This window comes from Equus caballus, chromosome 26 (genome assembly GCF_041296265.1).
Source record: "Equus caballus isolate H_3958 breed thoroughbred chromosome 26, TB-T2T, whole genome shotgun sequence".
Lineage (NCBI taxonomy): Eukaryota > Metazoa > Chordata > Mammalia > Perissodactyla > Equidae > Equus > Equus caballus.
In genome coordinates this window covers 48,470,076-48,487,410 of record NC_091709.1, presented here as the reverse complement: position 1 = coordinate 48,487,410, position 17,335 = coordinate 48,470,076, and the positions used below count along the sequence as shown (strand labels likewise).

General features: G+C 43.2%; 1 protein-coding gene across 37 annotated transcripts in view; it reads right to left on the bottom strand.

Annotated features, from left to right (window-relative positions):
• PCNT (pericentrin) overlaps positions 1–17,335 on the bottom strand; it is a 142,014-nt gene that overhangs the window by 27,680 nt on the left and 96,999 nt on the right. For all 37 annotated transcript variants that reach the window (XM_023630345.2, XM_023630353.2, XM_070252656.1 and 34 more), the window contains 4 exons: positions 12,387–13,172; positions 11,095–11,286; positions 3,367–4,092; positions 2,418–2,520 (listed from right to left, as the gene is read on the bottom strand). In XM_023630345.2, the coding sequence (XP_023486113.1) occupies positions 2,418–2,520; positions 3,367–4,092; positions 11,095–11,286; positions 12,387–13,172 (1,807 nt within the window). The remainder of the gene's footprint in view (positions 1–2,417; positions 2,521–3,366; positions 4,093–11,094; positions 11,287–12,386; positions 13,173–17,335) is intronic.

The window sequence follows — 17,335 nt, the reverse complement described above, 5'->3', positions numbered from 1 at the left end:
GGGGCTGATGGCAAGGCCCCTCTGAGCACAGAGCATCTAGCGAGCCATTTATGACCACCCTGAAAAGTGGTCTAAGCACTCAAATGTGCCGAGGAACATTCACACATGAGACAGAGCGAGCAAGCGAGCCCTGGAGACAGGAGTCACGGCAGTAGACAGAGCAAGTCTGAGAAAAACCGTGAGATCTTCAGAGAAAATCGCAGAAGAGCATCACTTACCAGCCAAGGAAGGGGAGCTGTAAGAGAAAGAAGCAGGGAGAGAAGATGAAGAACTCTTGGAAATTAAAATAGAGCAGAGGGAGCCAGCCCAGTGGCGTAGTGGTTAAGTTCATGTGCTACACTTTGGCGGCCTGGGGTTCGCAAGTTGGGATGCTAGGTGCAGACGTGAACACTGCTCATCAAGCCATGCTGTGGCGGCATCCCACATACAACATAAAGGAAGATTGGCACAGATGTTAGCTCAGGGACAATCTTCCTCACCAAAAAAAAAACCAAAGGAAGAAAAAAAATAAAACAGAGCAAAAATAAGAACATTTGATACAAAGCTTAAGAAGTAAAGTTCTAAAGAATCTCTTAGAAATAAGAACAAAAATATAGAGAAGTGGAAAAAGAGAAAATAAGAAAATTAGTCCAGGAGGTCCAATATGTGACTGACAAGAATTACAGAAAGACAAGCAATAACCATGAGGGAATGACCACAGGAATAATGAGGAGTCTCTCCAGGTGGAAGGAAGCTCCCGGTGACCAGCAGGGCTGTGTCCACACCAAGGCGCTGGCACCATGGGGCATGTGGAGGTCTCTCGCAACACAGGGTCAGGACAGCGGCCGGCGCTTGGTGTTCTGAAGGAACGAGACTTCTCACACAGGAGTCCACACCAAGCCCAAACTATCAATAAACACCAGCAAGACCCAAAAGTTCTCAAAAAAAACCCATCTCCTGCATGTTTTTTCTCCATAAGCTTCGAGAGAACATGCTTAACTAAATTAAGGGCCATCAAGGAGGGAGAAGGGGTCCCACATGGAAAGTGAGGATGGCGCACAGCCACAATCAGGCACAGTGTGGGGAGGCCGGTGACAGGGACCATGGAGGAGGCCCAGAGAAAGGGGAGTGGAAGCCATGCGAGAGAGGTCACACACACTCAGTGGCTCCTCGAGAGTCAAGACATATGTCCCCAGAATGCAAACGCTCAGCGATGATGGGACAGAAAGTGAAGACGGGGAAGGGACACATGGAGTTTGCCACCGGGAAGTTCAAACATATTATTTTCACTGGCAAATATGATTTGAAAATAAATACTAGAACACATTTCTGAAAGTTGGATGTGGATGTCCTCAGGGACTGGCAATTTGGAGAGAGGACACTGGACTAAGGCTGCTCCTGGAATACACCCTGCAGAACCGCCCAAATCCTTAACTCACACGCTTACTACCTGGAGTGAACAAAAACTAAAATTAAAATGTTGCTGGCCCTATTCTGCAAATGTTGAAATTGCCAAAGAACTGTAGCTTACTATGGTTTTGCTCTCAAAAGCACTAAATGAGCCAATGATGAAATTTTTTTAAAAAGTTAAAACACCTCAAGAAGTGACTGACTAACTTGTAAAAAGCTAACAATTGTAGAAGAAATTAGGAAGTTAAAAACCAGTTTGGCATCATGACAATGACCCAGGCAGGAACCACCACAAATGCTAAAGCACGAGAAACAGAACCTCTGCATGGTCTCCAAGTACCTCCCCCAGGACACAGAGCCACTAAAGACGAAAAAATGAGAATAAACCTGGCAGACACGGCTGCCCAGGTCCCAACCGACATGACACGCTGGTGCTGTGATGCCCTGGGGAGAACAAGGCATTGTTACGTGCACTCGCAGAGACACACAAGATGCACTCATGCAGACCACCTTGCTACAGACGCCCAACGGAAGATGCAGGATCGCCTGAAATGTATGGAGGCGCCCCTTGCGGTCCATAGGGCATGGCCTCCCAGCCTGAACTCTGTGCCAGGCACCTGGCCTGCCTCTGACCAGTCTCTGCTCTACAGATATCTGAATGCATCATGCCAGCTGGTGTTCTTTTCTGTAAAGGGTGCTAATGGGACAACTAGCAAAATCTAAGTGAGGTCTGCAGACGAGACACTGCCTTGGGTCAGTTTGCACGTCCTGGTGTCAAGTGCAGTGCCATGAACTAGACTTCATGAAAGGCACAATGACATTCCCAGGAGTAAGACGACATCAGGTCTGTAAGTAACACTCAGAGTGTAACCCCAGGGAGAAACAGAGAGAGACAGCAAGAGCATGCACAAGCAAACATGGTAAACGCTAACAATGGGGGGTCTGTGTGAGGGTGTGCAGGAATTCTTGTGCGATTCTGGATCTGAAACTGCAAAAATAAAAAGTTTAAACAAAGATGACCGACTCACTATTTTCACTTCCATCGCTTCTTCCTTCTAACCCAAGAGGAGGTGATCCGGACTTTTCTTGAGAATCAAGAGATGTTATGATAAAATCTTCAACATCCTTCTCCTGCTCAAATAGGGAGATTTTTAAATGGTCAAAAAATAACAACTTATTACATCATGGAGTTGAACTGGCCAGATGGAAACTTTCTAAGGCCTGAATTTACTATCTTCCCACATGGAACCTAAACAAAAGTGTGCACAGCCTGTGGACAAACTAAGGTCATATGCTTCTAATAATTTAATCAAATTCATCCACGGTACTCTAGGAATATATTAAAGAAGTCACTAACAAGTATTTCAGATTAAAAAAATTCTGCATAAAATGGTGGTATATGGGTACCCCAAATCAGCCATCTCTCTAATTTAATTTTTACTTTAATCCAAGACACATAAAATCTCAAAATTATGATAAAATATAACTCAAAAATAATAAACTGAAATATTGAAATTAATGAACATTATGTCTGGAACCTATTAAATATGAAATACAACTGAAAGTAAATCTAAAAAACATATTCCAGATAAAGAACCCATATGCAAACTACACACAAAGATGGGCTTATGACTGTACTTCTCAAAGTCAGCGTTAGTTAAGAAACTGAGGCCCAGGGTGAATTTCCAAGTAGGACTAATGCACCTCATATATTTTAAAAAAATAAATGAAGTACTCTAGATATGCATATTACAACAGATTCGGGTTAGTCCTGCAGGAAGGTGACCATCCCACACACAGCTGACCAGGGCACGGTCAGGTGCTCACCCGTGCCCAGCCTACAGGCCCTGTCAGGAGGTGAACCAACAATGGCTACAGCTGTGATACCCCGGGCCAGGCAGACACATCTCCATGGGAACACAGTGGGGCCTTGGGCATCCCATGGACACCAAACCAGCACCCGGGGTGAACACTTACCACAGCTGTCCGCTGCACGTGGTGATCAGCAGAGGGAGCCCTGTCTATGGCCAATAGAGACTCTGCCCACCTAGGAGCTGTTTGTGCTGCTGACCTGACTGGGTAACAAAGCAGCCCTGACTGGTCAGCCTGGAGCAGTGAGGTGCTGATCCTGTCCCGCAGGGAGGCGTCTGGGCTGCGCTGGCTCAGGGCATCTGAGCAGGGCGTCAGGGGAAGGCTGGGTGGGGGCTCAAGCGTTGAGTCCTTCCTGATGACCTCAGGGGAGCTCCAGGAGGACAGCTCCATCGCCCTGAGCACGTTCTTCAAGGGTTCGGCCCCCTCGGTGTGGGTCAGGTCACGGGAGCTACTGTGCAAGCTAGCTTGTAGACAAAGTGACCCATCCTGCAAATCGATCTTATCTTCCACAGGGACCTTTGGTAATTCATTTCTTAGCAACGAATCCTGATTTCCAATAATGTCAATTAGATCGCATGAGGTTTTATCGATATTAAATGCATCAATAGGAGGTGATCTGTCAGTTTGTTCACTGTTTTTGGAACTGTCACTGGAACTACTTTCAAGTGCACGTGGAAATGCCAGTGGCTGCTGGGATTCAGAGTCCTCTGCCTCGATGTCTGGGACACTCAGAGAACGTACCAGACAGTTCAATTTTTCTTGAAGTTGTTTCACCTGAGTTATGAGATCAATTTTCTGCAGCTGACAACTTTCCAGTAGTTGTTCCCTATCCTGCGGGTAAAAAAGAATATACTTATATACTTACAGTAAAATGATTAAACTTTATGGCGTCACATTTGTCTGTCTAGTATTTTAGAGCCAATTTCAGAGACTGAGCAATTAAGGATGAGATTCTATGATGAGCCCGTTGGTCCCTCTAGACTCTTAAGATTTCAAGATTTTTTAATTCCATGAAAGATGGAATCCAGGCTCAATGCTCTTTGCCTAAAAGGCAGTTGTTGGAGAGGATTCTGGGATGGTGGCAGAGCAGGAAACAATGGAGTCTGTCTCCCCACCTGGACAGTAGTACTGGCAGAATCTGTCTAATGTAACAATTTTGGAATTCTGGAGTCTGTTGAAGGCTTGCAACTTCCAGGGAAAGACTTGGAGGATGCACAGCAGTCAATTTGGGTCAATTTCAGCTCTTAGCAGAGTAGCAACTAACCATCCCCCTCCCCCATCCTGAAAGGCAACTGTGCACGTGTTCCTGGAGCAGCTTGCACACAGCTTGCAGGACCTTGTGTGTGCAAAAGGACCCTGTCCTCCAAATACTGGGGATCTGGGCTCTGATGCTGCTTCTGATCACAGAGGCGGGGTTGAGACTGCAGCCCTCCTGCTCTGGCTGAAAGGACTGGTACCCTTTTTTTCTACCACTGCCTTTTTCTCTTTTTTCCTTTTGTGGAGAAATTAAAAACTAGGGCATTCAAAAACACCTGCATATACAGAGAAAATCAGAAAGTGACTGCATGCGCCCAGGGAAAGGCACAGGCTCAGGAAAGACCTGAGAAGACCTTACGTCTACACCTCAGGCTGATCCTCAGCATACAGGCAGCCTACAACAATCAGAAAGAGGCACACAATAACAAAGACAGCAAACCCTGAAGAAGAGGTATTTCCACATTTACCACATTATTAGATTCAAATGTTCAGTGTCCAACAACAAAAATCACAAGGCATACAGAGAAAGAGAAAAGTACTGGACCATTCAAAGGAACAAAATAAACCAACAGAAACTGTCCCCAAAAAGACCTAAGGGCAGATCTACTTGACATGGACTTTTAAAACAACTGTCTTAGAGATGCTCAAAGACCTAAGGAAGATGTGGAGAAAAACCAAGAAAATGATGCATGAACAAAACATAAATATCAATAAAGAGATAGAAAACCTAAAAAGAAGCTAAAAAGAAATTCTGAATATGAGAAGTACAATAACTAAAATAAAAAATTCCTTATAAGCATTCAAAGGCAGATTTGAGGAAGCAGAAGAAAGAATCGGTGAACTTGAAGACAGAACAATGTAAATTACAGAGTCTGCAGAAAAGAAAGAAAAAGATGGAGAAAAGTGAATGGAACCTAAAGGACTTGTGGGACACCATCAAGCAGACCAACAAATGTATCACAGAAGTCCTGGAAGGAGAAAAGAGAAAAAGGAGGCAGAGACAATATTTGAGGACATAATGACTGAAAACATCACAAATTTGATGAAAAATTTGAATATAAACATCCAAGAAACTCAGTGAACTCCAATTAAGATGCACTCAAAGAGACCCATACCAAGACACATTATAATCAAACTTACAAAAGACAAAGACAAAGAAAATCTTGAAAGTAGCAAGAGAGAAGTGGCTGGCACATACAAGGAATCTTCCAACAGATTTATCATCAAAACGTTTGGAGGCCAGAGGACAGTACGCCAATATTCAAAGCGCTAAAAGAAAAAAAACTTTCAACTAAGAATTCTTCAAAACTGAGGAAGAAATTAACATTCCCAGATAAACAAAAGTTGAGGGAGTCTGTGACCACGAGACCTGCCCTGCAAGAAAGGTTCAAGGGAGTCCTGCAGGTGAAACAAAAGGACACTAGACGGTACTTTGAGGCCACATGGAGAAATCAAGATCTCAATAAAGGTAAACACACAGGCAGTTATAAAAGCTAGTGCTGGGTAACAATGGTTTGTAGCTCCACATTTTGTTTTCATCATGAATATTTTTTTAAAAAACCATTAGTCTAAAAGTTAGTATTATTGTAACTTTAGTTTGTAACTTCACATGTTGTTCTCTACATAATTTAAGAGATTAAAGCATTTAAAAGAATTATTAGTTTACATTTTGGGGCACACAAGTATAAAGATATAATTTTGTGACATCAACAACTAAAAGGGGTAGGGACAGACCTGTAAAGGAGCAGAGTTTTGTATGTTATTGAAGTTAAACTGCTGTAAACTCAAATAAGAGCATTATAACTTTCAGATGCTAAATGTAATCCCCCTCAGTAACCACAAAGAAAATAGCTACAGAATATACACAAAGAGGAATGAGAAAGGAATTTAAACATTTGACTCTAAAAAATAAACTTCAGAGATTGATTGTGAAAAAATCAACCCAAGAGAAGACAGTAATGCAAGAATGAGGAACCAAAAAAAGCTATAAGGTACATAGCAAACAAATAGCAAGATGACAAAAGTACATGCCTCCACGTCAGTAATTACTTTAAATGTAAATGCATTAAGCTCTCCAATCAAAGACAGAGATTGGCAGAATACATAAAAACACATGATCCAACCATATGCTGTCTACAAAAAGCTTACTTTGGACACAAAGACACAAGTAGTTTTAAATTGAAATGATGGAAAAACATATCCATGCAAGTATTAACCAAAGGAAAACATGGTGCCTATATTAACATCAGACAAACTAAATTCAAACCAAGAAAGGTTACAAGAGACAAAGGAGATTGAAATCAGTAATCAAAAATCTTGAACAAAACAAAGCCCTGGACCTGATGGCTTCACTGGTGAATTCGACCAAACATTTAAGGAAAAACCTAGACCAATTCTCTACACTCTCTTTTATAGGAAAGCACCAGAGGCATGCCTCCTAACTACGAGGCCAGCATTACCTTGATACTAAAGGCAAAGACATCACAAAAAATGAAAACTACAAACCAGTATCCCTTATGAACAATGACATAAAAGTCCTCAACAAAACACTAGTAAATCAAATTTAATAGCATATCAAAAGGATTATACACCATAATCAAGTGGTGTTTATTCCTGAAATGGAAGGATAGTTCAACATAGGAAAATCAATGTAGTACACCCCATTAAGAAAATGAAGGGGAAATCACAACATCATCTCAATGTAGAAAAGCACCTGACAAGATTCAACACCCTTTCACGATAAAAAAAATTCAACATAGGGGGCTGGCCCCGTGGCCGAGTGGTTAAGTTCGCGCGCTCCGCTGCAGGCGGCCCAGTGTTTCGTTGGTTCGAATCCTGGGCGCGGACATGGCACTGCTCGTCAAACCACGCTGAGGCAGCGTCCCACATGCCACAACTAGAAGGACCCACAACGAAGAATATACAACTGTGTACCCGGGGGCTTTGGGGAGAAAAAAAAAAAAAAAAAAGGAAAAAAATAAATTCTTTAAAAAAAAAAAAAAAAAAAAAATTCAACATAGTAGGAATAGAAGGAAACTACTTTAACATAAGAAAAGTCATACACGAGAAACACAGAGTGGACATCACACTCATGGTGAAAGAGTAAAAGCTTTTCCTCTGAGAACAAGGCAAGGATGCCCACTTTCACCGCTTCTCTTCAACACAGTTTTGGAAATTCTAGCTGGAGCAATTATGCAAGAAAAAGAAATGAAAGGCATCCAAATTGGAAAGAAATAAGTAAAAATATCTATGTTCACAGATGATACAATCATATGTAGAAAACTGAAGATTCCACAACAAAACTCTAAGGATTAATAAATAATTCAGCAAAGTCACAGGATACAATGTCAACATATAAAAATCAGTTGCATTCCTATACAGGAATAATAAACAACCTGAAAAGGAAATTAAGAAAACAATTCCATTTACAATAGCAACAAAAAATTAGAAAATAATTAAGAATCAACTTAACCAAAGAGGTGAAAGACTTGTACAATCAAATCATAAAACACAGCTGAAAGAAATTAAGGGAGACAGAAATAAATGGAAATACATCTTATGTTTAGAGACTGAAAGACTTAATACTGTTAATATGTCAATACTACCCAAAGCAATCTACAGATACAATGCTATCTCTAACAAAATTCCAATGACCTTTTTTGCAGAAATAGAAACTTCATCCTGAAATTCATATGGAATCTTAAAGGACCCCAAATAGCCAAAATAATCTTAAAAAAGAAAAACAAAGCAGGAGGACTTAAACTTTCTGATTTCAAAATTTATGACAAAGCTACAGTAACTGGCATAAAACCAGACATACAGACCAGTAGAAGAGAATAAGAGAGCCCAGAAGCAAATCCTCACATATGTGGTCAAATGATTTTTGACAAGGGTGCTAAGACCATTTTCAGAAAATGGTGCTGGGAAAACTGGATCTCCACATGCAAAAGAATGAAGTTGGACCCTTATCTAACACCATACACAAAAATTAACCCAAAATAGACCAAAGACCTAAAACTATAAAACTCTGAGAAGAAAACAGGGCAAAAGCTTCACGACATTGGATTTGGCTATGATTTCTTGGATATGACATCAAAGACACAGGCAACAAAAGGAAAGACAGACAAATTGGGCTTCATGAAATTTTAAAAATTTGTGCATCAAAAGACACTACCCATGAGGCCGGCCCTGTGGCTGAGTGGTTAAGTTTGCGTGCTCCCCTGTGGCAGCCCAGGGTTTCACCGGTTCGGATCCTGGGCATGGACATGGCACTGTTCATCAAGCCATGCTGAGGCGGTGTCCCACATGCCACAACTAGAAGGACCTACAACTAAAAATACACAACTATGTACCAGGGGGCTTTGGGGAGAAAAAGGAAAAATAAAATCTTAAAAAAAAAAGACACTGCCCACATAATAAAAAGGCAACCCACAAAATGAGAGAAAATATTTGCAAATCATACATCTGAGAAGGACTTATATCCAGAATATACAGAGAACTCCTAAAACTTAACAGAAACAACCAAGCTGATTTACATACAAGCAAAGGAAGTGAATACACATTTTTCCAAAGAAGTTATACACAAATGGCCAATAAGCACATGAAAAGATACCAAATATCACTACTCATTAGGGAAATGCAAATCAAAAGTATGTGAGATACCACCTCACATGTGAGGATGACCACTATCAAAAAGACAGAAAATAACAAGTGTTGGTGAAGACGTGGAGAACTTGGACCCCTTGTGTACTTTTGATGGGAAAGTCAAGTGGTGCAGCCGCTATGGAAAACAGTATGGCAGTTCCTCAAAAAGTTGAAAATAGGATTACCAGATGATCCAGAAATTCCACTTTTGGGTACATACCCAAAAGAATTGAAAGCAGGGTCTCTAAGAGATATTTGCGCACTCATGTTCACAGCAGCATTTTTTTTGGAGAAACAAATGCAGGATTTGTTTCTCAAAAAAAATACTGCATATATAACCAAATTATTATTCAGCCTTAAAAAAGAAATTCTGACACATGCTACAACATGGTTGAACCTTGAGAACATTTAAGTGAAATAAGCCAGTCACAAAAAGACAAATACTGTATGATCCACTTATATGAGGCCCCTAGAGGAGTCAGATTCATAAAGACAGGAAGGAGAATGGTGGTTGCCAGGAGCTAAGAAGAGAGGGGAACTGGAGTTACTGTTTAATGGTGACAGAGTTTGAGTTTTACTAGATGAAAAAAGCTACGGAGAGGGATGAGTACACAACATTATGAATGTATATAATACCACTGAACTGTACATTTAAAAATGGTTAAGATGTAAATCTTACGTTATGTGTGTTTTACCACACACACACAGGCAAATTGTCATAACCTATTTCTGTGGTAATATACTGAGGATGTAAGCTTTTTTTTTTTTAAGGAAAAAAAGTCCTGGAAAGTTCTATATGCAAACATTGAAAAACACAAAATTGTGATTTACGGAACAAATTTGGAATTTCCCTGTCAGTGTGTAACTTGTAAGAATTTGTCGACCAGTTCATGATATTGCAGGGCTGAGTTTTCTCTTAAGAATTCAAACAAACGTTCCTACCATGAGGGTACTGAGACAAGTTTGCTATACAGAGTTGGTGAAAAGCTTCTCTCTAAATAGAATATATTTCCTGAGGGGATTTGATAAACACATGAAACCAGATTCAGGCATCTTCTGTCAAAACCGCAGACACAGGCCCATAGTCCTGCTCTGAAACCACTGGGCTGGTGGGCCGTGGAATTCAGAGTCTTAGAGTCTACCATTCTAACGTGGTGCATGCGGCATCTCATAGGAGTGTTTCCAGGAGGGTGGGGCTGAACATCCTAGCAAACTGTACAACGTCCACACCAGCAGGGTTACCGGTCTCAAGAGAGCCAGGTCTGAGCAGGCTGCAGACCCAAGCACAGTGTGGTAACCCTCCAAACCAGCCAACCACTTTTGGTTTTCATAACACCTCGACCCTGCAACAATGTGACGTTGCCGATGTGCAACCTCCCCACCCTAGGGAAAGAAATGTCAACTTTCTTGTAGCTTCTGTCCTGGTGATCAGAATTTTAAACTGTTGAACTCCAGATTATTCCGCTCTGCTTTGCTGGGAGCACAAGTAAAATTATGTACAAAAAATAAACTGAGGTTAAAAAAATAAATGTGAAAGCTTTCAACATAAAAGAGACCCTGGCGATAAAGTTCAGAAGCCACAGTACGGCTGTGTGGTGATGTGTCCCCACACAAAAAATCCTAGAGACGAGCCCTGCAGGCCAGCTAAATCCTGCTTGTATCGATCATAAGGAGGAAGTAACTGCTCATTTCTCACCAGCTGATTAGACTGGGAAATGTGTGCTTCTAGAGTGCTTGAATAAAACATGTAGCCAATTTCAAAACAGATCTGAACAGCACTGCCACAAGAACGTGAGAGACTCTGCAAAATCACTGTCACTGTCTACAGTCTACATAATGTGTGCCACAGCCAGCCGAAGTGCCAGAGCGAATCTCTGCCCCGATCTGCCCCATGTGCTCAATGCCCAGCCTCTTCCGGAGCCACCGCAGTACCTTCGCTCGCCCTGACACTTTGCCATGGTCCTCCACACTCAAGCGCAGTTCATTTTTCACCAAGAGCAGCTCAGACTCCAGCTGCCTCTGGCAGACTGTGAGCACCGACATCACACTGTCTCGCTTCTGGAGACCTGCATGGTCTGACGTCACCAGGGCTTTCGCAGGCTGCAAACCATCCTTAACCGGACTCTACAATAAGGAGAGAGAGTAATGATGATGCTTATAAAGACAAAGCTAAACACATCAGACAGACGTGCAGTGAGCCGGGTGCTGGGTGCTTCAGACTCTCGGGAGTCCTGGAGCCAATGTGTCAGCCAGCAGGGCCATGAGGGAAAGTCCACAGGTTGTAACCAGCAAGTCTCCTGTCTCCAAAATCACACAGGGAGAGCAGGAGACCAGCACTGTGCACCCAACACCCACAGCAGGTCAAGATGTGCTCGAGGCTGATGGCTCCAAGGGCCTAGGCACCAACTGAGGGTGACCCCACAAAGCACATGGAAGCGCGGCCGCTCGACACAGAATGCTGAGCTGGTGTGGGGCAGCAGGCTGTGAATCCCGACTTCTACTCAAAAACAAACTGGAACATGTTCCAAAATGAAATGAGCATAAAGCGTTTTAGAGGGAATGCTCATTAAAGGATGGACCATCTAACTAGAACCCAGAGGGGAAGTAAGAGACTTCACATCGGGTACTCTCCACATCACTGATGCTCCCTATCCTATTAAAGAAGTGTTTTAAAAAGCTTAATAACTTACGATATTAAGTTTAAAACTGTACAAAACAGTGAAACCCCAGCCCGATTTCACAGTGTACATGTGTTCTGACTTGAAGTTCTACGGATCCTAAATGGGCCCCAGGCCAGCATGAGCTTCAGACTCATTTCTCTACATCATGAGCCACCCAATGGAAACTGCATCCTCCCTGCCCAGCAGAGAAAGAAGGAAGGTCATTAAAATTAAAAGAAAAAGAGTAGAAGAGAAAGAAAAGAAATTCAGTCTCCTTCAGAGAACACTTAACTCCCTCTGGTCCAGCCCCAGGGCTCGGCCACTCACTGCCTGGTGAGGGCTTCCTGCAGGCTCCAGGGACACCCCAGCTCCCCCAGCACGCCCCAGCTCTCTGAACACAGAAGCTGAGACACCTGTGGGCCTGCAGAGTGAATGAGGCCCACCTGTGGGTCACTGCCATGGCCGTTGGGGGTTGTGGTCAGCTTCCTGCTGCCCACACCCTGTTCTGACTCTTCATCACAGAAAGCCTCTTTAACCCCAGGGGACCCATCCCTGGGAGCTGACCTCTACACGAGGGTACAGACGGGCCCCGTGCTCCTGTGGCTTGTCCAGTGCCTCCTGGCACCTCAGGAACCGCTGGTTCAGTGTCTGCAGCTGGCGGCTGAGGCGGGCACACTGCACTCGGAGCCGCTGCAGCTCAGGGGGCTCGTCCGCAGCAGCCAGGGGCTGCTGTTCCAGGGCACGGCGGAAGCGGGTTAAGGCCGACAGGATGTTCTGCAGCTCAGTGGAGTAGGCAGACTTCTGTTTGTTCATGGCCTCAATTTCTAAATCTCTTTCCACAATCTTCACTTCTTTTGCTTTTAGAGCAGCTTCAAACTCTCGGATCTGGGAGGCCAGGCGCTGGACCTCGGCCTCCCTGCGGGCCGTGCCATGCCTCAGCTCCACCAGCTGCCCTGCGGCAGCCTCCTGAGCACCCCGCAGGCGCTGCTGCAGGGCCTCCAGGGCCTGGCCATGCCTGCGCTCCTGCTCAGCAAGCAGCTGGCTCAGGGCCTCCTTGGCAGCCAGCGCGGCTTGGAGCTCACCCTCCAGCGCCGCATGGGCCTCGGCCCCCTCAGCCTGGAGGCAGAGCAGCCCCCGCTCCAGCTCACTCTGCAGGTCTTCGGCACGGCAGTCACTGACTTCATGCACCGCAAGTCCCCCGAGGGAGAGCTCTCTCTGCAGTTTCTCGATGACTTCATGGAGCTGCTCAATTTCTTCTGCCTTATCCTTCTGTAATCGTTCCTGATTCTCTTGCAAATTCTCAATAATGGATTTCAGCTCCTCGATTTCAGAACTTCTGCTATACATAACCTGAAAAACACATTTCAGAGGCAAATTAAGTCTAACAACTTCAGAATTTCCCTCTTTCAACTTACAGTTAAGCCTGAATTCATTCTTACAGAAGTGGAGAGACTTCACAGCTCGAAAAACAAAACTGTGGGAAGAAACTAACAACGTCACCCAAAGACATTTAAAATTTGAAAAACACCCAAATGCGGCACCGTGACTACTTCAAGCTCATCGAACAGTCGGACAGCACCACCTCCCACTGCTGCTTTGCTACTTGCTCTGACCCTTCAGTCAAGGCTGCGTCCCACCGCTGTTAGGACCACAACCCTTGGCCGCCAAAATACAGAAGCAGCTCTAACTTGGCCACTTCTCAATCAATGACACCTACACACTCATGTGCTACCACCTTCTAAACGTGCGTTTTGTTACCATCTAAACAACTTTGATTTGTTTGATTTTCCTAAAGGGAGCATTTAGATTTTAGGTATCATTCTAACACTAGAATAAGAATGAAAGTGAGAAAATCAGGCTAGAGAATGTGTGTTAATGAGGAATGAGAGTGAGCACATTTCCACACTGTTTGCACGGAGACGTGGGGACATCGTTTCTGTCGCCTCGACCACCCTGTGCTGAGCACTGTGCCACACCAGCCAACTAAGAACGCTTTTACTTGTGCTATTTATCTAATCTTCAACAATTTTAAGGTGAGAAATGTTATTATTCCTATATCAAAGATGGAACAATTGAAACTTAGATATTAAATATCTTGCCAAGACCACAAAGACAGTAAATGGAAAATCAGGATTGAAATCTATGTCAATATGGCTCCCAACTCCATTCTCTTAAGATCACATCACTGATAGTGACCAAAAAATAAAAATTCTAACCAATTTGTGTTCTAGTTAACAAGCTTCAACCAATTTGTTATAGTCTAATATTTTGCTTCCAAAAAATTGAGGGTTTCACAATTCTTGGTTTCACTAGTATTACTTAACACTTACTTTAAATTCACATTCAAATCTGGCCCGTAGTGAAAACGAAAACAAGAAAACTGATTAATTTTTGGTTTTGGTTTGGATACTATCAGTCATACATTGACACACATTTACTATGTCTGAATGCCATATTACAAAGTTAGCAAAAGAATGTCTCAGCATGAAGTGAGACCCTCACACCCAGCTGCAGTTTGCACCCCCCATGCTGTGTGCACACAGACCCATGTCCCCCTACTCACAGAAAAGTTAAGGAAGTTTTAGGGATAATTCTGATGGTGTATAATTTGTGCTTATTCATGTAATGCACTAATTACACTGAGATGAAAAGGTACACAGTACAAAGCAGCCACACTCACAACACAAATATTACACTTAAAATATTACAGCCAGGGAGCTGGCCCGGTGGCACAGTGGCTAAGTGTACACGTTCCACTTCAGCAGCCTGGGGCTCGCCAGTTCGGATCACTGGTGAGGACATGGCACCACTTGGCAGGCCATGCTGTGGTAGGCATCCCACATATGAAGTAGAGGAAGATGAGCACAGACGTTAGCTCAGGGCCAGTCTTTCTCAGCAAAAGAAGAGGATTGGTGGCAGATGTTAGCTCAGGGTTAACCTTCCTCAAAAAAAAAAAAATTACAGCCAGCATATGAAGCTGGCTTTAAAATGTAAAACACCACAACCTAAAATAAGCCCTCTGAGACATAGCGCAACCAGAGCAGGCGAGGAGGCAGAGGAGCAACAACAGGCAAGGGTGCCAGGAGGAGGAGGATGGCAGCGCAGGCAGGGCCAAAAAGCAGCAGACATGCAGGCCCAGCACACAGGGCACCGTCTCCCTGAGCGTGTGTGGTGGCCCTTTAGACACGGAACAGCGTGGAAGAGATCAGGCCTGAGCACTCCCACCAAGGGCAGCCAAGACGGCCCCCCTGACCCAGAAGTGGTGTCTCAGAGGGCGTCTCTCCCTTGGTGGTGTTGTTCTGTGAGGCATCATGAGGTGGGGCTGAAATCACCCAGGAGGGGCCGTGGAGCTCCAAGACGGGTGTGCAGACGGACACTCCTCAGAACCCACCTTGCAAAACCTAACAGCCACACCCAACCCGCCTGCAGGTCCAGGACACCTTGCAGGGGACTCAGACATGACAGAGGCCCCCAGATGGGGGAGTTTCCGTCTCTCCGTCTGTGTCCTGGAGCAACGCAGCCGGATAAGGCCCGGGAGAAGGGGCCAGGGCAGCTGGAGCCACAGAGAAGGACAGAGAAGGACAGAGAAGCAGGGAAGGAAATCCCGAACCCTGTGTGTCAGCTCCGCCCACATCCTGGGCCAATCCGGGCACTCTCTCTGCAGGCAGGACAGAGTGCATACTTGAGTCTAACCAAGACAACTATCATTGAAACAAAGCCTCAACGCTCTTCAGAAGCAAGAGTCCCCACAACATAATTGGCAGGATATCAAGAATGCAAACGAAAATTAATCTACACACAAAAAAATCAGCAACATGTGGTCAATTCTTAACAAAAAAAGACAACCAATGGCAACCAATCCGGAGATGACAAAAAAGCTGGAACGAGCTAACACGGGTGTTAAAGCCTACGCCACAGCTGTGTTCAGGACGTAAAGACAAGAATGCTCATGATAAACAAAAAGAGAGGAAGTCAGGCAGAGAAAACTATGAAAAGAAACCAAAATTCCAGAACTAAAAATTACAATGTATGAAATTTAGGGATTCACTCAATGGGCTTAAGAAAACCCTGGATATGACAGCGAGTCCATTATCCCATAAGAGGAAAAGAAAAGAATTATAAAAAATGCACACAGCCTCAAACACCCATAGGACAATGTAAAAGGTATAGCATATTGTAACTGGAGCTCCAAAACAGAGTGTGAGGCAGAAAAAACACCTCAAAAAATAAATTTCCAATAATGAAATAATTTGAACAGCCCTACACCTAGTAAGGAAATTTACTCCATAATTAAAAAAAAGAACTTGCTAGGTCCAGCTGGTTTCACTCAAAAATTCTACTCAACATTTAAAGAATAAATAATACCAATTCTATACAACCTCTTCCAGAAAATAGTCAAGGGAACAATTCATTCAGTGAAACCAATATTACTCTGATACCAAAACCAGACAGAATTCACCAGAAAAGGGGAGACGAATACAGATAAACAGATTCTTAACAAAATACTAGTAAACAGAACTCAGCAAATATAAAAAGAACTATACACCGTGACCAGGTGGGGTTTATTCCAGGGACTCAAAGCTGGTTTAATATTTGAAAATCCATCAATGTAATATGCCTAATTATTAATAGGACAAAGAAGAAAAATCACATGATCCTATCAACTGCTAAAAAACAAAAGTTGATTTGGCAAAATTCAATACCATTCTTGATAAAAACTCAGAAAACAAGGAGTAGGGAAGAACTTCCTTAACTTGATAAGGAATATCATTTTTAAAACCTACAGCTAATATCACACTTAATAGTGAAAGCCAGAATGTTTTCCCTTAAGATCTGAAACAAGGCAAAAATGTCCACTGCTATTCAACATAGTACTGGAAGTCCGAACTCAAAAGGCAAGAAAAGGATATAAAAACCGTACAGAATGGAAAAGTAGAAATTAAACTGTCCCTATTTGCAGATGATATTACAGTCTACATAGAAAATTCCATGGAATAAACAAAAAAAGCTCCTAGATTTAATTAGTGAATTTAGCAAAGTCACAGGATACAAGGTTAATATTTTAAACAATCTATTGCATTTCTATATACTAGCAATGAACAAGTAGAATTCAAAATTTTCTTTTCTTTTGAGGAAGATTAGCCCTGAGCTCACATCTGCCACCAATCCTCCTCTTTTTGCTGAGGAAGACTGACCCCTAAGCTAACATCCGTGCCCACCTTCCTCTACTTTATATATGGGACGCCTATCACAGCATGGCTTGCCAAGTGGTGCCATGTCAGCACACGGGATCCAAACTGGCGAACCCCAGGGCACCGAAGTGGAACGTGCGAACTTAACCACTGTGCCACCAGGCTGGCCCCAAAACATACTATTTTTAAATTAAATAAACATATCATTTAGGACAGCACCACAACAAAAATATGTAGATATAAATCTAACAAAACACATGCAGGATACATAAGTTGAAAACAATACACCACCAATGAAAGAAATCCAAGACGACAAATAAA